This window comes from Pelodiscus sinensis, chromosome 1 (genome assembly GCF_049634645.1).
Source record: "Pelodiscus sinensis isolate JC-2024 chromosome 1, ASM4963464v1, whole genome shotgun sequence".
Taxonomy (NCBI): Eukaryota; Metazoa; Chordata; order Testudines; family Trionychidae; genus Pelodiscus; species Pelodiscus sinensis.
Window position 1 is genome coordinate 571267 of NC_134711.1, and position 27902 is coordinate 599168.

Genomic DNA, 27902 nt, shown 5'->3' on the forward strand with positions numbered 1-27902 from the left:
CCTTGCACCGCGAGCTCCGCCTCTTCAAGTGCTAGCCACGCCCCCAGGAGCTACACTACCCCGTCTCTAGAAAGGGCCACAATCCCTTGAATCCTGCCAGAGCCCCATTTTTGGGGGAGTCCTGCTCCCTCACCCCGAAACTTCTGCTCCCTGCAGCTCCAGGGCTCTAGGCACAATGCTGGTGATACTCCTGGATCCCACCCTGTGCCAGGGCCTTGCAGTGAGGTCACACCGCTTGGAAATGGCAGCAGGGCTTGAAATTAATCTGAATGGGACAGTCCACCCCTCTGGAGCTATTGTCGCTGACTGCCTGGTGTACCTGGGCTGCCTTTTGCATTCCAAGGGGCTTTTTTAAATGAAAACTACACTTGTTTTGTTAGTCTTTAAGGTGCTGCAAGACTTAGGCTATGTCTACATTGGCATGATCTTGCACAAATACTCTTTAACGCAAGAGTTCTTGCGTTAAAGTATTTGCGCACGAGAGCATCTACACTGGCATGTGCCTTTGCGTAAGAGATGTGCTTTTGCACAAGAGCATCCATGCCAGTGTAGACGCTCTCTTGCGCAAGAAAGCTCCGATGGCCATTTTAACCAAAGGGCTTTCCTGGGCAAGAAATTCATGTTGCCTATCTACACTGGCCTCTGCGCAAGAACAGTTACACAAGAGGGCTTATTCCTGAGTGAGAGCATCATAGTTCTTGTGCAAGAAGCCCTGATTTCACACATTAGAACGTCAGTGTTCTTGCGCAAGATCTCGCGGCCAGTGTAGCCAGGCAGCAAGTTTTTGCACAAAAGCCACCGCTTTGGCGCAAGATTGCGCCAATGTAGACACAGCCTTGGGGTTTTTCTTAAGTTTTTCCCATTACAGACTAACGGGGGCTACCCCTCTGATCATAAATCATCCCAGAGATGGGGTTCTAGCTAGGAGCAACCTCCCTATGGGCCATGCTTTCCCCCACCGGCCACGAGAGACAACAGTGGGTGAGGGAACAGGCTTTATTGGACCAACTTCCGCTGGACCTAACAAGGTGCTCTGGGTCTCAAAGGCTTCTGGTTTTCACCCGCGGGGAAGACATCGCAGCTTCACCCACCTTGCCCCTAGCATGCCGGACCGGCAGAGCCCGAGCGACCCAGGGCTAGGAAGTGACTTCTCCACGGAGCCACGCTGAGCGGGCCCGGCGACACGTCCCTGCCCGTGGGCCGGGGCAGAGGCTCGCTGCTGAGCAGGAACCAGCCCAACAGGATAGTGGGGCGGGGTGGGGGCGGGCCCCCACGGGAAGAAGGAGGCCGGCTCCGTGGGGCTGAACACGCCTCTGCCGGGCCCCCGCATCGCCTGCTCAGGGCCTCGGGCAAAGGCAGCTCCCGCCCCGGCCCTAGCTAGGGAACCGGTCCCCTCCTGCAGCCGTGCAGCGCCTCCCTCCCCACGTGGCAGCTACTGCCTCGGAGCCCCGCCCCCAAATCTCATAGCCCCGCCCCTTCCCGAGGAGCGCACCTGCGCACTTGGGCGCTGCGACCTGGGCAGAAGAGTCAAAAGGCTACTGCAATCGGCACATGCGCAGTGAGAAAGAAGCGGGGCCAGCAGGTAGAGCGCTGAGATATGCGCGCATGCGCGGCGACCGTTGGCCCCCGGGGGGGGGGAAATGACGCCATACGCGCACGCGTAGCGACCGTTAGCGGGGAACCTCAAGAGCGGCGAGCGTCGGTTGGTGACCTACGTCCTGGGCGCAGGCGCGTTGGCCGCGAGAGGCGCGGGGTGCGCAAGCGCGAGGCTCGCGGGCCGGGGAGCGGCGGTTTACGCGCAGGCGTGATGAGGGTGGGCCGGGCGTGACGGGTTCCACGCATGCGTGTGGCGGGAGGTCCGGGTGAGCGGAGCCGCCTTGCTGACGTGTGAGGAGCGGCGGGGGGAGGGGCCGGCCTCTCCCCGTCCCGCCGAAACACCGAGCGGGCGGCCTCTTCCCGCCCGCCCGCTGAGGGGGGCGCGATCCCGGGGGCGGCCTCTTCCCGCCCGCTGAGGGGGGGGCTGTGACGGAACCGGAGTCACTCCGGAGTCTGCGCCTTCCCCGGGGGCTGCCCGAGCCCCCCCGCCATGGAGAAGTTCGGGATGAGCTTCGGGGGCGGCCCCAGCCGCAGGGAGCTCGCGGAGACCGTGGAGGCGCAGCGGAAGCAGCTGCTCCAGTACCAGACGCGCCTGGGGGACGTGGTGCGGGCCTACAAGAGCCTGCTGGCCGAGAAGGAAGCCTTGGAAGCCAGCTTGAAAGTCTTGTCCGTGTCCCACGAGACCGACGCGGGCCTGGGTGGCCCCCCGCCCCCGGGCGCTGCCCACTCCGGCGTGTCCCTTGCCGACTGTGCGGATGACCGGAGTTCCGCGCACAGCGAGGACAGCACGGGCACGGCCACCAGTGTGGACACGGCTGCCAGCATGACCAGTGCCAAGGGTGAACTGGGGACAGACGATGAGCGAACCGGAGCTGGGGGGCCCCCCCTGAAATCGGAGGAGGCGAGCGAGTCGGAGAGTGGGGTCAGCACGAGCAGTGGGGATGTGCCAGGCGCGGCTAGTGAGACTGACAAAAGGGTGCTCCAGCTGAAGACTCAACTGGCCACCTTAACCAGCTCCCTGGCTACAGTCACCCAGGAGAAATCCCGCATGGAAGCCTCGTACCAAGCAGACAAGAAAAAGATGAAGCAGGACCTGGATGAGGCCAGTAAAAAGGCTGAGGAAGAGAGGAGCAAGTTGGAGGCAGAGATGAAGTGTGTCCAGGAGCAGCTGGCAGAGACCAAAGCTCGTCTTATTACTCAGCAACATGACCGGGCCCAAGAGCAGAGTGACCATGCCGTGATGCTGCGGGAGCTGCAGAAGCTGCTGCAAGGTGAAAGGACCTTGCGCCAGGATGTGGAGCTAAAGTTGGAGGAGACTAAGGAAGCACTGGCTGGAAGGGTGTACATGGCAGACCGAGTGGAAGAGTCTGAACTGCAGACAAAGCAGCTGAACAGGGTGGTGGAGGAGCTGAAGAGAGAGCTGCAGGCCGTGCAGGAAACGAGCAGCAAGCCAGATCCCAGGCTGCAGGAGCTACAGGAGGAGATGGCCAGCCTCAAGAGTCATTTTCAAGCACAGCTGCTGCAAGAGATGAAAAAGGTAATTCTTTGTTGGTACACCAGGGTGTACTAGCCAACCTATTATATAGGAGGAGAGCATTAGTGAGTACAGAGATTTGTAGTGAGTTTGGGTTGGCATAAATCCTGCGTCTTCATAGGACCATAAATGAGAGAAAAATCTACTGTTCCATTAGAAGGAATTCCTTCTTAATAAGGATTCAAACTGCTGTGCTTCAGGAGCATAGGTCAACCACTGTAGGAGTAGGAAGAAACTTGTTTTATAAGGAACTGTGCCATAATTGTCCATTATAGTTTCATATACCTTCTGAAGCACATTACCCAGGCCACTGTCAGAGACCAGTGGATAGAGCACTGTTCTAAGCATTGTGGCAGTTCCTGTGACTGTACCTTTGTAAAACTTTTCAAGAGTCTGCAGTGATAGGAGCAGTGCAAATTGAAACTATTCTAATAGAATGAAATAATTGTAATTAGGGATGTGAACGTGTAAATGTGTCATTGACCTTCACAGTTACATGCTTCCTCCCACCCTTTGGTGTGTAAATGTGTAACCACTGAAATTCTCAGCGGTTACACCTTTACCTAAATAAATTCATTTCAACATCCCTAAGTAATGTAGTGTATTACAAACAAACAAACAGCGCTTCCTGTCAGTGGATGCTGAGGTAAATAATTCAGTAAGATAAGGTGAAATGAGAGTGGCTTTTAACTCTCCACCTTCAGGGGCTGAGCTGCTCACCAACTGGGGTCATGAAAAACATCTTTCCTCTTTTCCTGGTACTGCATGGAATAAACAATGAGATGGATTGTAAATCCATAGTATGCCCACTTCTTGAATATTCCATATAGATGTGGCCACTTCATCTCAAAAAAGATATATTGGTATTGGAAAGGGTTCAGAAAAGGGCAACAAAAATTATTAGGGGTTTTGGAATGGGTGCTATAAGAAGAGAGATTAAAAAGATGGGGACTTTTCATTTTAGAAACGAGGAGACTAAAGGGGGATATGATAGAGCTCTATAAAATCATGATAGGTATGGAGAAAGTGAATAAGGAAAATGTATTTACTTGTTCCCATAACATAAAAACTAGGGATCACCAAATGAAATTAATAAGTAGCAAGTGGCACTTCAGTCAGGGAATGGGACCTGTCAGTACGAGGCACAGTACCCAGCTCAGAGTGCCTGTGACCCTCCAGCTGGTATGGAGTCCCACAATATAAGAAGTAGGGGTCACCAGGTGAAATTCATAGGCAGCAGGTTTAAAACAAAAGGAAGTTTTTCATCATGCAGCACACAGTCGACCTGTGGAACTCCTTGCCAGAGGATGTGGTGAAGACCAGGACTTAACAGGATTCAAAAAAGAGCTAGATAGATTCATGGAGGTTAGATCCATCAATGGCTGTTAGCCGGGGTGGGTAGGAATGGTGTCCCTAGCCTCTTGTTTGTCTGGATAACAGGAGAGGGATCACATGATGATTCCCTGTTCTGTTCACTCCCTCTGGGGCATCTGGCATTGGCCACTGTTGGAAGACCAGACACTGGGCAGGATGGACCTTTGTTCTGACCCAGTCTGGCCATTCTTATGGATTTTGACACCCTCCTTGACAGCCAGATACCAAATAGGAGAAGGACCATTGTTTGTTCCCTTGTGAAAGATCCTATGCTGCTATTGGCAATTGCTCCTCAGTGTTGATGGGAGCAACATGATGTCTTGTGCTGTCCTTATAAGTTTCATAGCATTCCTAAAGACGCTCTGCTATTGAGGCCCTTTGTGATCACTCTGTGAAGTTTGACCTGCTGGGGAGGGGAGATAAACAGGGCAAAGGTTTCTCATATGCACGTGGGGGGAGAGATTGGCAGAAACCAGAATATGAAGGAAGAGATCGATGAGTAGATAGTCCCAGATTAGTGGGCCTAGAAGTAATCTCCAATAATTGGATTTGCTGCTGAAAGAATTCCAGAATAAAGTCTCCCAATTCCTCCTTTTAGCATTCCTGAATTCTTTCTTTCCCTCTGGATTTGGCAGTATCTAGAGAATTTCTCCTAGCAGATAACACGTGGGCATTAATTCATTTTTATCGCCAGTCTTGCACTCCTCTCTGGGCTTGTCCTTCGACACTGGCCTCTAGCTAGAGGAGTCCAAGATACTAGTTCCTCAAGATGCTGCAGAGATACCCAGTGCAGTTGGGAGTACTGCATACTTTAGATTACACACAGATTGTGAGAAATCCCATAAGAACACTGGGCCCTGGCAAAATCCATTGCTAGCACACCTCTCGCTGCCAGGAATGGTGTGGCACAGCAGCACTTCTTGCTTGAGAATTGGGAATGCAAATACAAAATTGTTTCTTGTTTCATTTGGTCCTTTTAAAGTTTATCCTTTAAAATATGGGACAGAGTAGCTGTGTAATAGCTCAGATTGATTGAGAGAGAGGAAGGATGGCCCAGAGGGCACGGTGCTAGCCTAGGGCTCAGGAGTCCAATGTTTATTCCTGCCACATTTCCAGAAGTGTAACCTGTCTGACCTCCTTTTGTTTCCAGACTGCACAGGCAGAAGAACAGCTCCGTCAGCATGCCCAGATGGAAGAGCGTCGAGTGGCCAGCTTGGAAAGCCAGGTCTCCGAGGTGTCAGAGCTGCTTGGCACGTATGAAAAAGCCAAACAAAAAGACCAAATGACCATTCAGAAACTAAAGGACCGCATTGTGCAGCTAGACCTGGAAAATAAGACTTTGGCCATCGCTGCTTCCAGCCGATCCCCGGTGGACATTCATGTTGAGGAGACCAGCCTGGATGTTAATGTGCTGAAAGACAAAATGGAGAAGCTGAAGAAGCTGCTGCAGATGGCATCCAAAAACAGTCAACCAGCCCTAGACATAGAGAAGCTCTGTGAGCTGGAGCTGCCAAAGGGCACCGAGGCTGGCGATGGGGAGAAGGCCACTGCTCTGTATTACCAACAAGAGCTGAAGCAACTGAAGGAGGAATTTGAAAGGTACAAGATGAGGGCACAAGTGGTCCTTAAGAATAAGTCAGCCAAAGATGGCAACCTGGCCAAAGAGCTAGAGGACGCTCAGGAACAGCTGGCTGATCTGAAGGAGAAATACGTTGCACTTCGACTTTCCTGCGAAGAGATGGAGAAGCAACATAGGCAAGAAATGGAAGCCAAGAAGCAAGAAGCATCCCTCCTGCAGCAGCTCCACAGGCAAGAGCTAGAGAAGTGCCAGCTGGATTACAGGGAAAGGGCACTAAAGCTGGAGGAAGAGATGCACAAGCAGCGGGACAGAGCACTAGCTGTGCTGTCAGAGAAGGACCAAGAGTTGGAGCAGTTGAGGTCAGTAGCCGTACCTTACGGGCTTCAAGGACCCAAAAACTACCTACCACCAGGCAGTGACATGAGCAGTGATGATTTAATGAGTGCAGTCTCTTCTGAGAACCTCACCCAGGCTCTGCAGCTTGCTGCCACCAATGAGCCCACTTTCTTTCTGTATGCGGAGCAGCTGGCCCGGAAAGGAGTAGAAATTGTAGCCCTGAGGAAACAGAAGCACAAACTGGACGTGGAAGTTCACCAGCTCCAGGAGAGACTTTTGGTTGAGGAGGAGAAGCATAGGGAAGAGGTATCCATCCTTCAAGATCATATCCAGAAAAATGTAAGGGATAAGAGCAGAGAGGGAGCCAACCTGGAATATCTCAAGAACATTGTCTATCGATTCTTGACTTTGCCAAACTCATTGGGCCGTCAGCAGACACTAACTGCCATATTAACTATACTGCACTTCAGTCCAGAGGAGAAGCAAGTTATTATGAGACATTCAGCCAACAGCAGTTGGTGGCTTTCTGGAAAGAGATGAGAACCAGGGTCTTGATCATAACTATTTCTATGGTGACATGTTCCAGTTTCCTGGTTGTATGAGAGGAAACAACTGTGCTACTCAGGATCTCTGCACTAGAGCTATTTGTGTCTGTTAAAGACACAGGAGCCTTCAGCCAAGCACTGGGCTTTTAGACTAGTGCAATTACAGTGGGCCAGAAAACAAACTGTCATCTCTGTAATGCCACTAGGACCACAAGTTTCTATGCCACAAGGATTCATGCTGGGTTAAGACTTCATAGAAAGAAGTTACCACTGAAGATACCAGTATTTTTAATCAAATGTCCTTTTATAACCTGTCAAGTATAGAATGGGGGAAACTTACTAAGTTAGATCACTTGCTTGGGTCTTAAAACTCTACATGGGCTCAAGGCCTAAAAAATAAAAGGAAAAGCACTTAACAGATTGGACAACACTGTGAACCAATCACTTAGCACTTTAAAAAAACACCATGAAGCCAGGGGAGATGAGTCTTAATGACCAATTGCTATCCAGATGTAAAAAAATCCTCCAAGACCACATGAAAGCTGCTAGTGAGTATGTGCGACAGCCATATTTATGTGAGAGTGCAGAATAGCTCCTTAGATTGCTTGGAATAGCGTTAGACACTGGAGAGAATTAAATTCTGTTGAGATAAAAGTACACCTTGGGAATCTTCCAGGTAACCACATGGGGCGGGGGCAGAATGTGAGGGGAAATGCTTTGCCAAGTATTTGAGCCACTGTGCTGAGTAAAGGCTTCATGCCATTTCTTAAACAAAAAGGACATAGTACCTGTCTCGTCAAGATCAATCTGAGTTTCTAACCTTCTTGGGCAAAGGGGAATCCAGTGTTAAGTGTGTTAGAACCAGGCCAGGTGGTGATGGAAGATTGGGATTGCAACGTGAGCTGATCCACAGCAGCCATTTCCTGGGCTTTCAGGGGTTTGTGCAGCATCCTGGATGCTCTTAAACCTACTTGTCTGTTCAGTATTTTTGAGGGGGGCTGCAGCTGTTGATGGCCTTGGAAGAAGCAGTGAAGGATGTGGTGGGAGAAGCAGTCTAAGCAGAGAGCTCTGTACTTACTAGGGAAATACCTGTGCATGTGGGAAGGCTTGGCCCACTGTCGCTTTAATCCAGAGGGTCTGTTGAAACTTCTCCAGGATTAAATGAGAGAATTTGAAACACTTCTCATTGGTGAACCACTGGAAATACGACATTGGAGATGGTAGCGTTACTGTTCTTTCTGTGCACAGGAGACCTTTGGCAAGACTGCTGGCCACTGCACCCAAGAAGGGCCCGGTGTATGTTTGACTCGCCTGAGAGGACAGTGGCGCTATTCATTTCAGTAGGTGCTGCAGGACTGGCCCCAGAACACACGCCCAGCCGGGAAGGGTTGGGTAGAAGAAGCTCTGGGTTCTGCGTATTGGAGTCTACGGGCTGGCTGAGAATAGTAGGCTGATGAAAGGTATAAGGGGTCCTTTTATTTCCTCAGGCAAACCTCTGCACCAGCTGTCCCAGTCATGTTCTAGAACATGCACCTGCCCAGAGCTGCAAGGCTGCTGAGTAGGCTGGGTCCTGCTCTGTCCGCTCTATGGGAAACATGCCTTTCTAACGTGCAGTGGAAGGCGTAGTCTGCAGGGGCGAAAGGCTTGCTTTGCATGGTGCATATCCAGTGGGAATGTGACCCAGTCCCTTCTCCTTGCCTGTGTTGAGCTACGGAGGCTGAGATATTAAAGAGACGTGCTTGGCTTTCACGGGGGGGGGGGGGGGGACAACTGCCCCAAGGCCAGCCTGGTCAGGAAGTAGGAGCCACTTCAGATGCAAGTGCCATGTTGCTGAACCTGTATTTTGAGGTACTGAACTAGCAGGGGAAGAGATTGCCCTACCCCTTGTACCTTCTCATTCTCCTCCCCCAGTAATGGTGGCTGCCCAGGTGATGGGCGTGAGCGTAGGCAGGACTCAGCTTTCAGCAAGTACTCTTTCTGGGGAGAAAGCATAGAGGCTGTCTGGGTGCCCTGTGTACCGTTTCCTTTCCATAGTGCATTGGCACATCCTTGGTGGCCCCCTCTAGTCTCTTTTTGTAACCCAGGTCCATAATGATCCTTTCCCTTCAGTCACCTTTGAATTTTAACCAGTGATGGCCTTGTTGTGTAGGTGTAGCAAAGCCTATTGCAGTTGGGGATGTAAAAGTGTAACAGTTTAAATGGTTAACTGATATAAGCTTGAGCTTATCAGTTTCCATAACAGTTAAAAGTCAATTCCCTGCATGGCTGCCGCCCATTCTACTGGCTCTATGTCAGAGCCTGTAGCACAGGGTGGCAGGTCAGCTCCCCAGGAGCCGGCTTAGGAGCCGGCTTAAAAGCCAGCTTCCAGCGTGCACCAGCTGATGCCCCATGCTGCTGGCTCTGTATCAGGGACTGCAGCATGGGGTGACAGCCAGCTCCCTGGGAGTGGGGCTGGCAGCTGGGAGCTAGTGCACTAATTAATTGGCTCCCAGCCTGCACTGGCTCTAGTGGCTGGCCCTGGTCCTGGGGAGCCAGCTGCATTGTAGGCTCTATTATAAGCTTTATACTGCCGGGCCCACAGGGTTTAACATCCCTAGTTTAGATAAGACCTGGTGTATAATTACGGGCCTCAAACACTGGATCGTTAAACTGAGTTTTGATCAGGTTACACAAGGCTTGGTCTGGAGAGTTGAGGATGAGGGCCTGTTCCCAGATGGACACTGGGATCAGATTCACCTGTCTCTAAGTGGCTTTTATAAAGCCCGTGGGTGATCTCAGAAGCAGCTGTGTGAATGTAGAACGTTGGCATGGTTCTAAGCAAGACCTGTGTACTCCGAGCAAGCTGGCCTGAAGGTGCTAGGGTTCTGTAGCATGCTGGAGACCCTGTGGCAACCTCACAGAACTTGTAAAATGGAGGGGTTTAACCAGTTAACTACAAAAGTTACTACATTTAGTACTCTGGCCCCTGTGTTGCCCATCAATAAGTCCCCACCTGCAAAACCACCTGAGGAATTTGAGACTGTGGTGATCACCCTTCCTGGGTGCTAAAATGCCCAGCAGTAAAATATTGACATTTGAGTTGTTCAGCTTTGGCATCACTAGCACCATATTGAAACCAATGGGGCAGTTTGCACCTTTCAGAGCTGCTTCCTAGACATGTGCTGGAATTGGCACAGTGCTGCATTGTGGTCCTCCATGTGAGCTATGCAGTGCTTTCTAGCTACGCTCAGATGGGAGAAGTGTCGCAGCAAAGATTTCTTGGGAGCAAAAACTTTCTGGGTGACAGACAACTGACGTGTGTGGGGTTACGGAGAGCACGAGCAGTGAAATGTAATAGCCTCCTGCATGTAGGAGCAGGGCAGTACCGGCTAGTCGACCTGTAAACAACAGAGCCACTCTCCAGATTTCAAACACCACTCCTGGAAGAGCCATAACATTTTCAAAGTGCTATGCAACCAGCCCCACTCCTCCATGGTGATCAGTGTTGATAAATTGTGTGGCCAATTGCTCGATCCCATTTTGGTTTGTTATTTCATTCAAGATACACTCAAGACCAAATGACGAATGTCAGTCAGGTTTATTAATACAGTGCAGGATACAGTTTCTATATGATGCAAGTCTCCAAAGAGCAGTCCCCATGCATCAGCGATACCTTATACAGAAGTTGTGTTCCCCAAGCTACATGATCCAGCTGCTAGTTATATTTTTCAAGCTACACAGTTCTTTATGCATTACTAAAATCTAACTCATCAAGTTTGTTCCAATTCCTGAACATAAATATTCTTTTCCTTTCTTAGCTTTGTTTTGAACACTAGCATTCCAGATAGTGATCCCTGAAGGTCTTTTCGTGGCTTGTACCATGACGAGAATGAATTTTTACAATTTTGACTTTTGACAAGTTTCCTATCAGTTTGTGCCAAATGCTGACTTCAGCAAACTGCAGCTGTTATGCAGTCCTTAGCATACATGAACAGGATTATGGGATAGGCCTGGTTAGGTTATGTCACTTACAGTATTGGCACTTAATGCATGTGTGTGTGTATGAATTCAATATATATGGATTTGCTAATCAGTCTAAATTAGGCCGCATCGGGCAGGCTGTGAGTAACAGATGCCAGCAGACTACTTTTGAGGAGATCCCTGTGCCAGCCATAAAGAGAAGCACCTTGCCTGGGTGACAGACAAAGATCTCACTTTCCATTCTATTCCATTTCAGAAACTGACTGTTAAATGGAAAAACCTCCATGCTCAGCTGCTGTTTGCTCCCTAGAGAACCAAAAATTCCACAGGCAGATTCCGTGTCTGCTGGAAACTTTTTTGGAAAGGGACCAAAAACAAATGCAAAACACTTCATCAGCTGGTGCCAGCAAAAAAGGGGCCGGATAGCTACCCTTCACTGAATGTTGAGCTGCTGGGAACAAAGGAAAGACAGGGCCTCAGTTTCTGACAATCTGGCATCCAAATTCTGCTGTTGCATTGAAGTCTAGTGCAGTTGCTCCAGGTTGCTAGCAATGTAATGGGGAGCAGAATTTGGCCTTGCATGTCTCACCCCCCTAAGAAGTGCAGGTAGTCACTGCTGTGCACTCAGCTGAGAGAGCTAAAGACCTGGTTCCCCTAATATCCAACTTCCTGTTGAGTAGCACCTTTGAAACCAGTGGGGCTACTTGCAAGGTACCGCTCTACCCAGCATACAGAAGGTATGACTGTGCTGGGTCAGACCTATGGTTGGTCTGCCCTGTGTCCTGTCTGCTTACAGTGGCCAAGAAATGGACAGAACAGGTGATGATCAGAATGAGGCCAAGAATTAGAAGGGTGAAGGCGATCTCCACACTGGTAGCTTTATGGCTCTGGCAGCCACTGAGCTTACCTCTGTGGATGAGTTTCCACAGATGGGCCTTGTTTTGCCTCTGCTTGGTGCTTCCTTGGGCAGAACTGTCGAATAAGAGACTGAATAGTGGTTTCTCTACCCCACCCTTGTGCTCGATGGCAGGACCGACTTGATGATCCCAAAACAGTGCCTGAGAGATCCTTGCTCTAGCCTAGAAAATCTGCCAGGATGAGGATTCCACATCCTCCCCAGCGGTTTGTTCCTGGGGTGTAGTGCAGCCACTGCTCTGTGTATGAGGACTGGTCCTTGAGAGTCTGTTGACATGTCCAGTTCCATTCAGCTGGGTGTGCTCTAATCTGCCGCAGAACAAGGGCTGCTTTCAGACTCACCAGAGCCAGCAGCAGCACTTGCAGCTCAGTGTCAAAGCAGAAATGGTCCCTGGCTCTCCCCACTGTGCAACCCGCTTGGCGTGTGAATTGCTCTAAACGCAGATGTTTCAACTTACTGACTTGAAATGTTCCCGATGTCAGCGCTCCGGCAGCGACTTTCTTCAGTCTTGGCTTCTAACACTGATGTGTGGTTGTGAGGGCATGCAGAGCATGGTGGCGTGTGAGACGCACATGTGAGGGCGTTCACAGGCAGCTTGGTCGAAAGAGCCTGTATGTTAAACCCGAAGTTAAGGGGAGTCGCGGAGTTGAGCAGGTGGAGTCTTGTCTTCAGTGCTGTTTTCCTAACTTCATGCCCCCCTGGAATTGCTGTATAGAGCCAAGGGAGCTGGCAGTGCTCAGCCGCATCTGAGAAGCAGCAGGCTGCCTGGAAGTGGGGGAAGCTCTGTCCTAGGTTGAATTTGTTCTCCTCTCAAATCTGAGTAATCCCATTATTTCCCCAAACAGCCATTTCCTGGGGTCAGCAGTGTGGGAAGGGAGGTTGAGACTCAGAGCGTGGCCAGCTGGGGAGGGCTGGGAGGGTGGAACCTGCCCAAACCTGCAGAGGGAAGTGGGATCTGAAGTGGTCAGGTTCTGGGGTAGTCTAGGGATGTTAAATTGTGAGTAATTGACTAATCGAATAGTTGATGCATTTTGCATTGACTATTCGATTAGTCGATAGGGCGCCGCCACCTAGGGCTGTTGCTACACTTCAAAGGCGAAGGTGCCGTGTGGAGCCCAGGATTAGCTGGGGACTCCCCTGCTGACCCAGGGCTCCGTGCGGGACTGCCGCTTTGAAACGCCGCGTGGAGCCTGACACTGGGCTTCCTGCAGCGTTTCAAAGCGGCAGTGCAGCATGGAGCCCGGGGTCTGCCTCAGGCTCCATGTAGTGCTGCTGCTTTGAAGTACCCCCTCCCCCCGCCCTTGTTGCCTCTTTGTGATAGAGGCAGCGGGGTGGGGGGACTAGTCCGCTAGCATTTGGTTATTGGTTAGTTGATTAGTCCTTCACATCCCTAGGGTGGTCCTGGCTCCTGGTCCTGTGTTTGGGCCAGTAAGCACCTAGCAGCTGTTTCTGCCCTCCTCCCACGAGGGGCGCTGCAGCCGGGAGGGCTGTGCACAGGCATCCTTCGCCAGCTCTGGGAATGGTTTAATTGATTGTGTGAGGTCATGTGCCAACCTGAACAAGGCCTTTCATTAAACATGCACTCTGTTCCTTTGCGTCAGCGTATGAATTTCCTTCCGGACGGTATGGGCCTGCATGGCCAGACTGACCCTGCATTCGTACCGTTCTCCTGCTGCCCGGGACCCAGCCTGTCCTCCTCTTCCCTAATTTCAGTCGTGTTCAGACTGATTTTGCTGGCAAGAGCAAGCTGGTTTGGAACGCACAGGCTGAGCTGTGTTGACTCATGCCTTGACAGCACAGACAGAGCACACGCTGTTCCCGGTCCCAGATCCAGCCTCGCCCACAGGGAGCCCATGAAACCAGCTCTGAAGCCAGCCTGGAGTCCTGTGTCTCAGAGCTGGGAGCTGCATGCCTGGCTCTGTGAGACTCTGGGCAAATCCCTTCCTCTCTCTAGGCCAGGGGTGAGGAACCTAAAACCCCAGGGCCGGGTGCTGCCCCTGGCTTGCCTGAGTCCGGCCCCCAAGGCACAAGGTACCTGCCAGAACTGGGGAGCCTGCACTGGTGCTCCAAGTCCCTCCCCACCTCCTCATGGGGCTGGAGCGCACACAATCTACTAGCATTCCCCACGGCTCTGGGGTGTGAGGGGACTGTCTCTCCTTAGGCAGGGGCCACGCCAGCGAGGGTTTGGGGGTTTTTTGCTTCTCACTTGTGTGTGGCTCCTGACTGATATTTCTGTGGATCAGTCCAAACCAGATTCCCCACTCCCGGCCTCAGTTTCCCTGCTGTGACCTGGCGATCATGTTTGCCCACGTCTAGGCTGTTGGAAGCTGGCTGTGGGGTGGCACCAGCCTTGCAGCACACCCCAGCATGAGCCAGGGGGGTGGTATCAAAGCAATGGGTTAAATTCAGAGCGGGTGCGGGAGGTGATGTAAGACTTTCACCCGCGCCTGGTGTGCATGGGAGGCCCAGCTGCTGTGTGGTGCATGCTCCGGAGCTGGTGATGGTGTGAGTGGAAGGAAGTGGGGGAGAGGGTGACTAGTGTTGAATTTTGCACTGTCTGCACCTTTCTCTTTGCTCTTGTTCTGCCTCATTCCCACCTGTTGGGAGTTGCATCAGCCCCTGCCCCCTCCGTGCTGGGGCCGTGCTGAGCACGTGTTAGCAAGTGGGTGGGAGCTGGGGCGATGTGACATGCACACAGATGTGAATTGTCCCATCCTGCAGTCCCCGAGGACCCAGCAAGTTGGGCTGGTATCGCCTCCCGCCTTGATCCAGCCAGGGTGGCCCCAGGGAGCACGGGGAGGCCGCTGAGCCTCAAGGAAAGGCTTCTGCCGCTGGCCCTGGGTGAGAGGGTGGCTGGGCTCAGTGCCGCCCCCCTCCCCTGGCAGGTGTGGAGTAAATCAAACAAGCAAAGGTTACATCAGCACTCCAGTCAGCAGCAACCTGCGGGGGGGAGAGGCCCTGGGCACTGAGCAGCAGCGCTGCCTGCGGGAGCCCAGCCCCAGAAGCCAGGGATCACCAGAGGAGGCTACCGCCGGCATGGACGCGGCGAGTCGAGGGCCCAGCGCATCAGCCCTGCCCAACGACAAGGTACGACCCATGGTCACAACCAGGGCTGGAGAGACCCCAGCAAAACACACTGAGCAGTCTGGCCAGCAGAGCTGAGCTCGGGTCGCTCCCGGGGAGGCATTTCCCAGCTGCCAAGGGCATGCTGCAGGGCTCTGCTCATGCTGCGTGGGAGACGCTTTTCTCTCGGCCTGAGCCGTGCTGCTCAGAGGCTGCAGCGTCTGCTCTGTGCCTGTCAACCTGCTGGTTCTCACCAGGATTCATTCTCTGCCCTTCTGTCTCGCCCGGAGCTTTAGTTGTCTGTCATGTCACCTGTTCCTTCGTGGCCCCTTGTCCCCCTAAGCAGGGAAAACTTTCCCATGCTGGGGCTCACGCGGTACTGGATGGGCAGTAGCGAGAACTCCCCGTTCCCCGGCTGCTGTGACCCACCCACAGCAGAGCCAAGGGATTGTGGTGGGAGAGCGTCCCCTGAACGCCACGGACAAAGGCTGAAGCAGAGCTGCTCTTACAGTCGGGGAGCGGGGAGCGGACTCCAGAGCAGAGTCCTTGCTGGTCTCCTGGAGCCGCTGCAGGGCAATTAAGCAGCTTGTTTCACTCGCCCTTGAAACCTTTGTGCAGTTCTGAGCTAGCCCAGCAGATTCTGGGGAAATCCCACCCAGAACACTGGCAGGACAGGGTGCTGTAGCCGAGTTGTCACCCGTCACCCTCTCCTCTCAGCCGGCTTTGTCCATGTTCCTGATTGTTCCTTACCCCGGGCCTCCAGCCTGCTTACTGTGAGACAGTGGGGGCATCAGATGGGTTTTCCCAGGCTTGCTGACAATAGAGCAGCAGGTGCCAGTTCCACCTGGGCCTACTCGGGCTGTTGTCCAAGGTGGGGAGATGTCACCAGGTTTCTCTCAAACCGCTTTTGGAACTGGCTGAAAGATGCCAAGCGATGCCTTGTGCGAAATCCAGAGTGAAACGCACAGCCCTATGGAGAAGCCATTTTCTATGTAAAAACCAAACCTCCCGCCCAACCCCCTGCACCCCAAACACAAACAGTCGTCAGCTGTGCTCGTAAGCCAAGACCTCACGGTTTTACTAAAAAAGTTCTGCTCACCCAAGCAGAAGGGGTTTGCAGAAAGCTTCGTTCTGGATGAAAACCCATTTCCACCAAAGAGCTTTCAAATCCCTCCCCCCCCCCCCTGCCACTGCCCACGGCGAGGCATGGCCCAGCTGGCTCTCTGCACGCAGCTTCTAGCATGCCCTGCTCTAGGCTTGCACTGTGAAACCAAGGTCTGTTCTGCCCATTCCTAGTGTGTCCCTGATGGGAGTGAGAGCCTCTTGCTGCAACCCCCCTACCCTCCGCCCCTGGCTGTTTACAGAGCTGAGTGGAATGGAGTCTGCCCTGTTCACTGACAAACAGCTGGCTCAGCGGTGCCCTGCTTGGGAGGGGCTGGGGCCTGGGGCGGGATGGGATGCTGCCCGGGGCGGGTGGGTGCACCCTGAGCAGCAGCTGGGCAGGAACAGACTCAAGACCTGGACTCGTGGACAGCCCGCAGTAATCTCCCTTTCTCCTCGCAGATCTTGGTGCTGACATGCGTCTCCCTGACAGCCTTATCTCTCAGGTGGGTCTGTTTACCTGCGGCCTGGCCAAGCCTGCGGGGGTCAGGATGGGGTGGCTGCACTTTGCCCGTGGCTGGTTGCCAAGCTCCATCCCCGGTAGTTTGCACAAGGGCTGCTCCCCCCATATGAAGATACCGAAGAGTTCAGATACCCACATGTGCAGTGCGGCACCAAGGCCTCTCCCCTCGTCCCTGCACCCTGCACAGGCAGGATGGAGCCAGCACACAAGGGCCAGGCACTAGCACGGTGGGTCCTGGACCAGCCGGCAGTGTCGGTGCCGGCCATAGCGAGAGCTCTGGGCTCTGCTGGCAGGGTACCCGGCGTTCTCCCGGTCCGACTTGCGGTGCGTTATCTCCAGCCCCGAGGCTGTCCCCTTCATCCTGCCCAGCCTTGTCCACCGCGGGAGGGGGCTGTGGACTGGACCTTTCACAGCAGGGACCACGTCCCCTGATATCCGGGGCCCTTCTCGCCGCCCAGGGTGATCTCTGCCACAGGTCAATGTGCAGCAGGGCGGGATGAACCCACCAGCAGGAAGCAGCAGCCCAGCAGGAATCTTTCCTGTTGCCACACACCAGACCTACTCCAATGCCCTGGCTCTCCTTTCGGCACAGCCTCGTCTAGGAATTGGCCTGAGCGCCGAGCGCCGGCCGCCAGCCCTCCAGGGTGGCCGAGGCGGAGAGAGAACGGGCCGTGGTGGGCTGGGAGGCAGGCGGGTTCTGGGCTCTGCTCCTGTTCCCGCCTCGGGGAGCAGCTGCTGGTAACTCGGGCCAGTGCCTTGCACTCCAGATACCCCTGTGGGGAAGTCCCCGAGCCCCAAACCAGCGTCTGAGCCCGTGTTCCAGGGAGGGGAAGGCCCATGGCCGTGCTGGGTGCTGAGCCATCGATGGGCACCCAGCATGGCCGGCCCGGAGCCTGGAGACTAACTCTTGGCTGCGTTTCCATTTCAGCCTCCTCGGCAGCAGCTCGGTCCTGGCGGTGGCTGCCCTCAGGGGGAGATGCTTCAGCAGCCAGGTCCGTGGCAGACTTGGGGGTCCCTGGGCTTTGAGACACCTGGCGAGCTCCCGGGCTCTCAGGCAGTTCCTAGCCAAGGGGTTTAATGCCGCCCCGTAGTCTAGTCAGGCTAATCCTGCAGCCTTGGCCAGCCCTGGACTACCCAGAACTGCGCTCCCTGGGTTTTAGCTGACGCCGTTGCGGGTTCTAGGCAGAGGCTGGTCTGACGTCTCTCCACAGGAGGCCTGGGGGCTGCGCCACAGGACGGGCTCGGGCGTCAGCAATGCCCAGTCACGCCCGGGGAGAAGAGGGCTGGGCGAGAGCTGGGCTAGGCCCGGCCTGCCGCGTGGCGTGGTCAGCCCAGCACAGGCCTCGTTCACTGGGAGTGCTCGTTAGTTGCTGGGATTTGGGTCCGGCTGCCTTTGCGCTCTTGCTCGTCTTCCTCCCCCGCCCCCAGCACAGGCGCAGCGGGGAGAAGAGGGTGCAAGTGGGGGGGACGAGAGCTCCACGGCCGGGTGGCAGAGGCGATGGGAGGAGGCAGGACAGAGCCGCGCAGCAGCTGGCGTGTGAGCAGCCGTCTTTGAGGGGCTCCCGCTCGCTGGCCAGCAGCATTTCCGTGTTGGAGGCGTGGGCCGGCCCCGTGGGCAGAGAGAGGCCAGCGCTCCCCTGGGGCGGCGACGGGAGAGAGGCGGGTGAGATGGGACAGCCGCTTGGGGACCTGCAGCCATCATGGCCAGACGCTGAGACGGGGAGCAGAACTCGGGTTGCTGCCAGGATCCTTTCTTACCCTGCTTCCTCCCCGGGCCCAGCCTCCGGGTACCCCACCTCTCTCCCCGGGCCCTGCCTCCGTGTACCCCACCTCCCTCCCCGGGCCCTGCCTCCGGGTATCCCGCCTCCCTCCCCGGGCCCTGCCTCCGTGTACCCCACCTCCCTCCCCGGGCCCTGCCTCCGTGTACCCCGCCTCCCTCCCCGGGCCCTGCCACCAGGTACCCCGCCTCCCTCCCCGGGCCCTGCCTCCGGGTACCCACCTCTCTCCCCGGGCCCTGCCTCCGTGTACCCCACCTCCCTCCCCGGGCCCTGCCTCCGTGTACCCCGCCTCCCTCCCCGGGCCCTGCCACCAGGTACCCCGCCTCCCTCCCCGGGCCCTGCCTCCGGGTACCCACCTCTCTCCCCGGGCCCTGCCTCCGGGTACCCCACCTCTCTCCCCGGGCCCTGCCTCCGTGTACCCCACCTCCCTCCCCGGGCCCTGCCTCCGGGTACCCCGCCTCCCTCCCCGGGCCCTGCCTCCGTGTACCCCACCTCCCTCCCCGGGCCCTGCCTCCAGGTACCCCGCCTCCCTCCCCGGGCCCAGCCTCCGTGTACCCCACCTCCCTCCCCGGGCCCTGCCTCCGTGTACCCCACCTCCCTCCCCGGGCCCTGCCTCCGGGTATCCCGCCTCCCTCCCCGGGCCCTGCCTCCGTGTACCCCACCTCCCTCCCCGGGCCCAGCCTCCGGGTTCCCCACCTCTCTCCCCGGGCCCTGCCTCCGGGTACCCCACCTCCCTCCCCGGGCCCTGCCACCAGGTACCCCGCCTCCCTCCCCGGGCCCTGCCTCCGGGTACCCCACCTCTCTCCCCGGGCCCTGCCTCCGGGTACCCCACCTCTCTCCCCGGGCCCTGCCTCCGGGTACCCCACCTCCCTCCCCGGGCCCTGCCACCAGGTACCCCGCCTCCCTCCCCGGGCCCTGCCTCCGTGTACCCCACCTCCCTCCCCGGGCCCAGCCTCCGGGTTCCCCACCTCTCTCCCCGGGCCCTGCCTCCGGGTACCCCGCCTCTCTCCCCGGGCCCTGCCTCCGGGTACCCACCTCTCTCCCCGGGCCCTGCCTCCGGGTACCCCGCCTCTCTCCCCGGGCCCTGCCTCCGGGTACCCCGCCTCCCTCCCCGGGCCCTGCCTCCGGGTACCCGCCTCTCTCCCCGGGCCCTGCCTCCGGGTACCCGCCTCTCTCCCCGGGCCCTGCCTCCGGGTACCCCGCCTCCCTCCCCGGGCCCTGCCTCCGGGTACCCCGCCTCTCTCCCCGGGCCCTGCCTCCGGGTATCCCGCCTCCCTCCCCGGGCCCTGCCTCCGGGTACCCCGCCTCCCTCCCCGGGCCCTGCCTCCGGGTACCCCGCCTCCCTCCCCGGGCCCTGCCTCCGGGTACCCCGCCTCTCTCCCCGGGCCCTGCCTCCGGGTACCCCGCCTCCCTCCCCGGGCCCTGCCTCCGGGTACCCCGCCTCTCTCCCCGGGCCCTGCCTCCGGGTACCCCGCCTCCCTCCCCGGGCCCTGCCTCCGGGTACCCCGCCTGCCTCCCCGGGCCCTGCCTCCGGGTACCCCGCCTCCTTCCCCGGGCCCTGCCTCCGGGTACCCCGCCTCCCTCCCCGGGCCCTGCGTCCGGGTACCCCGCCTCCCTCCCCGGGCCCTGCCTCCGTGTACCCCACCTCCCTCTCTAGGCCCTACCTCCGTGTACCCCGCCTCCCTCCCCAGGCCCTGCCTCTGTGTACCCCACCTCCCCAGGCCAGGATGGCATCACTTTCAGGGGAGGGGATCTGGGCCGCGCAGCATGCAGGAGGGAGGGAGGCGCGGCCCTGGGGGCCCAGCAGAGAAAGGGGCTGCAGACAGTTCCCTGCCGGTAGCCTCTGCCCTAACTGTGCTGCTTCCCCACAGCTGCGCCCGCTCTTCCTGCTCTCCCTGGCAGACTTCCTGGCTGCCTTGGTGCTCATCATCACGGCGGCCATCCAGCTCCTGCCAGCCCGGCTCTTCATCCGGGCGTATGAGTTCTGCCCCTACGGCCTGATGCTGGCCATGGTGAGGGGGCGAGGGCACAGGGGGCTGGGGCGGGCTGGGGCCGACGTGCTCTACTAGCCGGGGCGCCCTGGAACGGCCTGTTAGCACAGTGGTTCCCAAGTGCCGGGCCGCGCCCACGGGGCTGGGCGTACCAGGGCGTGTGGCAGCCGCAGCGGAAGCCAGCTGTAAGCAGCGGCTCGGGGGCCGGGGTACATATTTTGGCAGACCCGTAACATTTTATTTCACTTTTGCAGAGTCATTATTTGCATAATGAATATGTAAATACGATGTTAGCTGTCCGCCAAAAGTTTGTGAATGGGTTTGCTGGTCCCGCGTAAGAACGGTTGGTAGCAGATGGGGGGGTGGGGGGGTCACGTGCAGCCTGCTGCCTACGCGGACAGTGCCGGGAGCTGGCTTGGGCGCCCCTGCCCTCTACGCAGGGACTGTCAGAGCCCCAGCGGGGCGACAGAGCCGCAGGGGGCCGATCCTGCTATTCAGCCTGATCCCTCCCTCTCGGGTTCCTCCCATCCCCCTTGCTCCATGCCCACAGCCCCACCCTGGGACAGGGCCGTGACCGGCCGAGCCCGGCTCAGTATCCGCGGGCCTGGCTGTCATGCCTGCACCCTCCCCAGGCCTTCAGCAGCTCTGGAAATTTGGCCCCAGGGGCCTAAAGTGGAGCACCCCGGAACCGAGCACCCTTGGCCTTTGTGCCCTTCAGTCACCCGCCGGTCACGCGGCCCAGGCAGATTTGTGGCATTTCTGCCCCGGCCCCTCCCCCCACAGAATCTCCTGGGCCCGTTTGCCCGCGTCTCGCCCCTCCCCCAAAGCTTGGCTGCAATTTCTCCGGCCTCCCCGGGCCTTGCCCTTCCGCCCCGTGTTGCACCTCAGTGAACTTGCGGGTCATTGCCAGCCTGGGCTGGGGTGACACGAGAGCACAACGGGCCCAGCGGCGCCCACGGGCCCCCTCCACACCCCATCCCCCCTCGCCCATGGCCTGCAGTCTCCCCCGAGTGGGGGGGTGAGCTGGGACAAGACGAGTCCTGCTGGGTGGGAGGTCGAGTGTAAACGCACCTCAGCCCTTCACACCTGCCCCCTCCCTCCGGCAGGGCCCGCGCCCCGGCGCCCCAGGGGTGCAGTGGAGGCAGCGTTGGCCTGAGGCCCCTAACCAAGAGCCAGCCCCACTCTCCCCCAATCGCTTCCTCGGGTTGTGCCATTTCCCGGCGGGGCCCTGGCCAGCGCTGACAGCGAGACCCTGGCCCAGGGAGGAGGTGGCGGCAGGAAAGCCTAGTGGGAACAGGGCCCCTGGCTCGCCCTGGGAGCCCGTAGGTGGGCGCGTCGCTGGGCGTGACTTCAGCTTCTCCCCGGCCCAGATGTTCTACGCTGTCTCCTTCCTGATGGTCATTGTCTACGCGTACGAGGCCAACCGCGCCCTGCGTGGCTGGAGAGTGGCCCGCGTGACGGCTGTGCAGGTAGGGCTGCGTGGGCCCCTCCCCCAGCCCGTGGGAACGCGCGTGGTGGAGGCAGGGACGGCTCCTCCGGACAGACACCCCCTGCGTCCAGGCCGGGCCAGCAGCTCTCCTGACTTGCCCTGTCCCGAGCCCCTGGCCAGAGGGGGGGGGGATGGGGCTGCAGCCCCCCCTTGGTACAGCAGCCAAGGAAGCAGCAGCCAAGGGCTGCCAGCCCCCAGCCCCAGGCCGGCTCGGCGCGTCGCGTCCGACCTCGCGCCCAGGCGGCCGTCTGAGCCCGTTCTCCTCCTGCAGGACAGGCGCCGGTGCATGGAGAGGGCCCGGCGGGGCCTGCCCTACGTCCTGGCCTGGTAGGTGCTGCCGAGCGGCTCGCCCTGCCCCCGCGGCTCACCCTGACGTGCGGCCCCGTCCCATGGGGGGGCCCTGCGCGGGGTCAGCTGCCCCCTTTGCTACCAGGGGGCCGGCAGAGCCGGTACGGGGGGACGTCCCCCCGCCCCCTCACTCTTCTCCCCTCCCCGGTCTCTGGCCAGGCTGCTCCCTGCCCTCATGTTCCTGGGCCAGCTGCTCTGGAGAGGCACCTTGGTGAGGGACGTCGCGCCCCGGCCGCTGGAGCCCCGCAGGCCGTGCCAGGCCAACCACTCCTGCGGGGCCTACAGCCTGTACTGCTCCAGGTAGCGCTTGGGTCCCTCCCCCCGCGGCCCCGCGGAGCCTCAGGCTGCTCCTGTTCTGCGGGGTCGGACCTCGGCTGTACCCGCCCCGGGGCTGGGGCTGCAGCGCGGAGCAGGCCCAGGAGATACGGGCCTAGGGCTGACACCAAATCCTGCAGGTATCGCCGGGCCCCATCCCGCTGCCGGGGCGGGGGAAGGGGAGCCCAGCAGCAGGGCTTGGCACGCGATCCCCGACTCCCTGGGGCTGCCTCCTGCCATAGGAGCCCGTTAGCGGCTGGGTCCGTCCCTGAACTCGGCCAGCGCCAGCTCGTCCGGGCAGAGGGGCTCTGGAAGCGGGAGCCGAACAAGGACCTGCTCCCTGGGGCCCAGCGCTGGCCCCTGGCCTTGGCAGGCAGGCTGGTCGCACCGCAGTGCAGTGACCTCCTCCCGGGCCGGGGGGACATGGCAAGAGGGGCCGGGAGCCAGGCCACCTACGCTGCCCTGTTCTTTCAGCTGCCTGATCCTCATCCACCGCTCCCAGGACGTCTGCTATAAGGCAAGCGCTCCCCCGGCCTCTGCTCCTGCTCCCCCCGCCTGCTCCCCGGCGTCTGCTCCTGCTCCCCCCGCCTGCTCCCCCGGCCTCTGCTCCTGCTCCCCCCGCCTGCTCCCCCGGCCTCTGCTCCTGCTCCCCCCGCCTGCTCCCCGGCGTCTGCTCCTGCTCCCCCCGCCTGCTCCCCCGGCCTCTGCTCCTGCTCCCCCCGCCTGCTCCCCCCGCCCTGCTCCCGCCACCTCCCTGCTCCCCCGGCCTCTGCTCCTGCTCCCCCCGCCTGCTCCCCGGCGTCTGCTCCTGCTCCCCCCGCCTGCTCCCCCGGCCTCTGCTCCTGCTCCCCCCGCCTGCTCCCCCGGCCTCTGCTCCTGCTCCCCTGGCCCCTGCTCCCGCCACCTCCCTGTTCCCCTGGCCTCTGCTCCTGCTCCCCCCGCCTGCTCCCCCGGCCTCTGCTCCTGCTCCCCCCGCCTGCTCCCCGGCGTCTGCTCCTGCTCCCCCCGCCCTGCTCCCCTGGCCCCTGCTCCCCCCGCCCTGCTCCCCCGGCCTCTGCTCCTGCTCCCCCCGCCTGCTCCCCGGCGTCTGCTCCTGCTCCCCCCGCCCTGCTCCCCCGGCCTCTGCTCCTGCTCCCCCCGCCTGCTCCCCGGCGTCTGCTCCTGCTCCCCCCGCCTGCTCTCCCGGCCTCTGCTCCTGCTCCCCCCCCCTGCTCCCACCACCTCCCTGCTCCCCCGGCCTCTGCTCCTGCTCCCCCGGCCTCTGCTCCTGCTCCCCCCGCCCTGCTCCCGCCACCTCCCTGCTCCCCGGCGTCTGCTCCTGCTCCCCCCGCCTGCTCCCGCCACCTCCCTGCTCCCCGGCGTCTGCTCCTGCTCCCCTGGCCCCTGCTCCCGCCACCTCCCTGCTCCCCGGCGTCTGCTCCTGCTCCCCTGGCCCCTGCTCCCGCCACCTCCCTGCTCCCCTGGCCCCTGCTCCCGCCACCTCCCTGCTCCCCCGGCCTCTGCTCCCGCCACCTCCCTGCTCCCCTGGCCCCTGCTCCTGCTCCCGCCACCTCCCTGCTCCCCCGGCCTCTGCTCCTGCTCCCCTGGCCCCTGCTCCCGCCACCTCCCTGCTCCCCCGGCCTCTGCTCCCCTGGCCCCTGCTCCCCCGGCCTCTGCTCCCGCCACCTCCCTGCTCCCCCGGCCTCTGCTCCTGCTCCCCCCGCCCCTGCTCCTGCCACCTCCCTGCCCCCCCCCCGGCCGCTGCTCCCGCCACCTCCCTGCTCCTGCCTTCTTTCTTCTCCCCCAGCCTCTGCTCCCGCCCCCTCCCTGCTCTCCCGGCCTCTGCTCCCACCACCTTCCTGCTCCCACGCAGTCCCCACGGGCCAGAAAGCCTTCGCCTGCCTCCAGAGCTCTGCCACGCACCAGGCTCTTGGCTCTCCCTCCTCTGCTTGCTCCACTACCCTGAGCCTGCTTCCAGACCCGTGCCCCATCGCTCACAGCCATTACCCTCCTGCGGGGCTGATGTTGGTTGGGCTCCGTCCACACTGCTTCTCTGCAGCCCCCCCCATCATGACACCCATGGGGCAGAGGGAGCTGGGCAGCTGGGGAAAGGCGGATGAGCAATGGCTGGTGATGGGGAGGGTGAGGGCAGAGAGAAGGGGAAGGCCAAGAGCCAGCCACGTGCTCTGCTAAGAACTAACTCCTGCTACTCCCCCAAAGGCTCCGCTGGTGCCCGCTTCGTACCCGTTCTGTGAAGCGCTTAGTGCAGCGTGTGCCTAACCCCGACAAACCTCGCGCACCCGGGTCAAGGCAGGGCTGAGCGCCCCGCTCCCTGCCTCGGGCGCTGCCACCACGTTACAAGGAGCGAAAGAAGTTGCTGGGCGGGGAGGAGCTGGCAAAGGCGGGCACGGCCTGGTGCCCCAACCAGCCTTGTCTTTGTCTGCCAGGACGCAGGCCACAAGGACCCTGGCCTGGAGGTGAAAATCCTCTTCTTCACGTACCTGCTGCTGGTGCTCGGCTGCTGCACAGTAAGCGCCCAATTGTTGCCCCCTTGAGTCTCAGCGGGTGCCCTGGGCCCCGAGGGGCCGTGCTGGGGCAGGGAGAGGCGGGAGCGCTGACCGGGGGCCTGTCAGTTCCTGTACTGCAGGGTGGAGCGCTGGTGCCGGCCGCTGAGCGGGGAGAACGACGGCTTCGCCAGCAGGAACGTGCGGCATGCGCGCAAAATCTCTTGCCACTTCCAGCTGGTTTTCCTCGTCTGCTGGACGCCGGGTGAGCGGCTCCTCCTACATCAGGACTGGGGACTGGGCCCCTCCTTTGTGCACCACGAGCCCTTCTGGTGCAATCAAGTGCCAACACACGGCCCCCTCCCCCCAGCATTTGGTCCCAAGGTTTCCTCCGCTCCCCTGCAGGATCCCGATGCTCACGGAGGAAGCCTGAGCAGCAGGAGCCAGGCAGCTGTAAGGCTGGGGCTAGCAGGGATCCTGGGGCTGGCCGAGATGGGGAACCTCCGGCCTACAGCTGAAAAGGCCCCGGTGTCCAAGGAGGGATGTTTAATGCTCCAAGCACCGGGCTCGAACGCTCTGGCTTCCCTAGAAACACAGAACTCCGGTTCCCTCTGGGCTGGCTTGGCTCCTTCCCCTCCCCGCCCTCCCCTAGACTCTCTGCAGGTGCACTTTCCGGAGAGCCCTTGATCTGCGTGGCTAGGAGAGGACGGGCCGCGTCCCCTGGGAAGGGGCTGCCCATGAGCAGCGAAGCTGGGTGCAGGCAGGAGCGTGTAAAGCGTGCGGGGCCCCACCCTCGGGGAAGGTGCCGTGCAACCTAACGGTGGCGATGGCCACGCTCCGGGAGCACAGACGGGAACAGCATCACAGGGCAAAGCAGCGGCAGGATAAAGCAGTGAGAGCTCGTTCCTTTTCCCCGTCGCAGCCTTGCTCCTCAGCCTCCTGTCCTTCACCAGCGTCCAGCCCACCGCCATCTTTGCACTGTACGTGGCCACGGTAAGGGCCTGACCGGCCGGCGCTGCCTCTGCCGCTGTGTGGGGCAGGGCCGGTCGCCGTGGGCTTTGCACGGGGCCCAGTGTGATGGGGACGACCGGGGACCTCTCCGTGCAAGCAGCGGGGTGCAGGATGTGCCCAGCATGTAGGAAATGGGGGTTACACGGCGCCCATGGGTCTGGGCATTCACGGGTGGGGATGAGCCGCCCGTGCGCGAGTGTAGCACGGAGCTGCTGCCAGGGCAGGCCCTTTGCTGGGCAGTGCGGGTGCAGGGGGAGAGGGGGCCGGCTCTGGCCTCTGCAGCGAAAGGAAACAAACCAGCTCCCAGGCCGGTCCCGTTCTGCTGCTTCCCAAACGTAACCGAACGGTCGTGTGCAACAGCCCAGCGGAGCCCGGCCCCCAGCCCCTCAGCTCAGCCTCTGCGCTCACCTGGGGCCGGGCCGCGCTGCCTCTTTCTGCCCCAGCCTGAGCTGCTTCTCCTGGCTTCCGAGGGAAGGTCTCTCGTTAACCTCGCCCCTGGGGGGCCGCGTTCTCCTCGGAGGCCTGGCTGGGGCAGGACGCTCGCGCGTCCATCTCCCCTTTATCAGTTGGCTATGAGTAGGGATGGAAAATCCCGGTTACTCGGTTAACTGGTTAAGCCTTAGGTTTGACTGGTTAACCCATTAAACAGGCTCCCGCTCCCGAATGCCCAAGTGTAGGGGGGCTGGCTTCTGCTCCTGCACCCGTCCATGGGGCTGGAGCAGCTCTCTGCACATGGCGGAGGGCTGCTGCCAGGCACCGGTTAATATCACCTGGCAAGGCTGCCGCTTACCGGATAACCGGTTACCCGTTCGCATCCCCGTTACGCTGCCAGCTTTCCGCTGTCTCTGGAGAGGAGCCGCCCCAGGCACGCAGGAGAAGGGCCGTGCTGCGCAGGGGTGGCTGTCTCGCACTGCTCTGATTTCTCCCTCTCTTTGCAGGCGCTGACCATGTCCCTCCAAGGGCTCCTGCACAGCTTGGTCTATGGCTGGCTGCGGCAGAACTTCCGCCAGGAGGCTCTGGGGGAGACAGTCCCCCTGAGATACTACCCCGGCCTCAAAGCCTTCTACGATGAATCTCTTTGTGTCACTGAGCAGTAGGAGGGGCCGGCGCTGGCCACTCCCGGGCCCCCAGCTGGGAGCACAGTGCGTTTGGTAGGAATTCTGCACAGCGTCTCTCCACCTGGGGCCCTGTTCCCCTGGCCTCGGCCCACACACCGAGCGATGCTTAGGTAACAAGGAATCCGCTCGATGCTGACTTCGCCGTGCAGCCTTCCTGGAAAACAGGGACCAACTGCAGCAGAGTCTGCCCCAATTTCCCCTCCTTTCTGGATGATGCAAACACAGGGGTAACCCCCCTGCTCCTGGAGGTGAGCTGCCTGGGCAGCAGCCTGGACCGGAGGCAGCTGCTTAGCCAAAGCAACAAAATCACTAGCAACGGTCGTGTGAGCAGCTGTGTTTCCTTAGGGCAGGTAAAGCCCAGTGCCAGACTGGCTGCGAGGAACAAGAGGCCAAGACCGCCCATAAATTCCCTCCCACGTACACGGCTGTCCTCCTCTCCTTTCCACAGTAGCTTCTGCAAGGGCTGAGAGGCACAGCCCCCCCGAGCTCCCCGGTGGGGACTTGGGGCTGCAGCTGGCTCTGAGAGGAGCTTGAGGGATGTGTGGCTATCGCCCCACCACCAGGCCTTGGAGCACAGAGAGCACCCCGCGGAGCAGCAGCTACTTTCTCTTGCACATCATATTCGTCATCCTACTGACGGGGGTGGAACCCTGTCTCTGCTAGGCACTTTACACCAGCTCTGAGTGCCCGGGACCCTCCAGCCGGTATGAGTCCCACAAGATAAGAACTAGGGGTCACCCAATGAAATGAATAAGCAGCAGGTTTAAAACAAACCAAAGGCAGTTTTTCTTCACTCAGTGCAGTCAACCTGTGGAACTCCTCGCCAGAGGACGTGGTGAAGA

The 27902-nt window shown here is 59.4% G+C and overlaps 2 protein-coding genes across 6 annotated transcripts; both read left to right on the forward strand.

Moving 5' to 3' along the window:
- The first annotated feature begins 1673 nt into the window (after window positions 1–1673).
- GCC1 (GRIP and coiled-coil domain containing 1) lies at window positions 1674–7384 on the forward strand. The gene is made up of 2 exons (XM_075924138.1): window positions 1674–3133; window positions 5655–7384. Exons 1-2 carry the CDS (start codon window positions 2087–2089, stop codon window positions 6957–6959), a joined length of 2352 nt encoding a protein of 783 aa, XP_075780253.1. The 5' UTR covers window positions 1674–2086; the 3' UTR covers window positions 6960–7384.
- A 3795-nt stretch (window positions 7385–11179) lies between these two features.
- Window positions 11180–27814, forward strand: LOC106731614 (transmembrane protein 116-like). 5 transcript variants are annotated; one of them, XM_075924172.1, is made up of 12 exons: window positions 11180–14927; window positions 16467–16510; window positions 17456–17519; window positions 20177–20317; window positions 21403–21765; window positions 22057–22112; window positions 22293–22433; window positions 22923–22965; window positions 24875–24955; window positions 25061–25196; window positions 25854–25924; window positions 26881–27814. In XM_075924172.1, the coding sequence occupies exons 1-12, from the start codon at window positions 14877–14879 to the stop codon at window positions 27037–27039; spliced, it is 1350 nt and encodes a 449-aa protein (XP_075780287.1). In that variant the 5' UTR covers window positions 11180–14876; the 3' UTR covers window positions 27040–27814. The 5 variants fall into 5 exon arrangements, with proteins under 5 accessions (XP_075780287.1, XP_075780304.1, XP_075780296.1 ...); XM_075924189.1 differs by having other exon boundaries at window positions 21667–21765; window positions 26881–27806; XM_075924181.1 differs by having other exon boundaries at window positions 25854–25911; window positions 26881–27017.
- Window positions 27815–27902: the final 88 nt, after the last annotated feature.

What these genes read in the sequence shown, in the direction of transcription:
- GCC1 (XM_075924138.1), top strand. Translation starts at nt 2,087, where the DNA reads ATGGAGAAGTTCGGGATGAGCTTCGGGGGCGGCCCCAGCCGCAGGGAG. An exon ending in TGCTGCAAGAGATGAAAAAG is followed by an intron (nt 3,134 to 5,654) that starts GTAATTCTTTGT and finishes TTTTGTTTCCAG; the next exon opens with ACTGCACAGGCAGAAGAACA.
- LOC106731614 (XM_075924172.1), top strand. Translation starts at nt 14,877, where the DNA reads ATGGACGCGGCGAGTCGAGGGCCCAGCGCATCAGCCCTGCCCAACGAC. An exon ending in ACGGCCTGATGCTGGCCATG is followed by an intron (nt 20,318 to 21,402) that starts GTGAGGGGGCGA and finishes TCCCTCCGGCAG; the next exon opens with GGCCCGCGCCCCGGCGCCCC. An exon ending in TACAGCCTGTACTGCTCCAG is followed by an intron (nt 22,434 to 22,922) that starts GTAGCGCTTGGG and finishes CTGTTCTTTCAG; the next exon opens with CTGCCTGATCCTCATCCACC.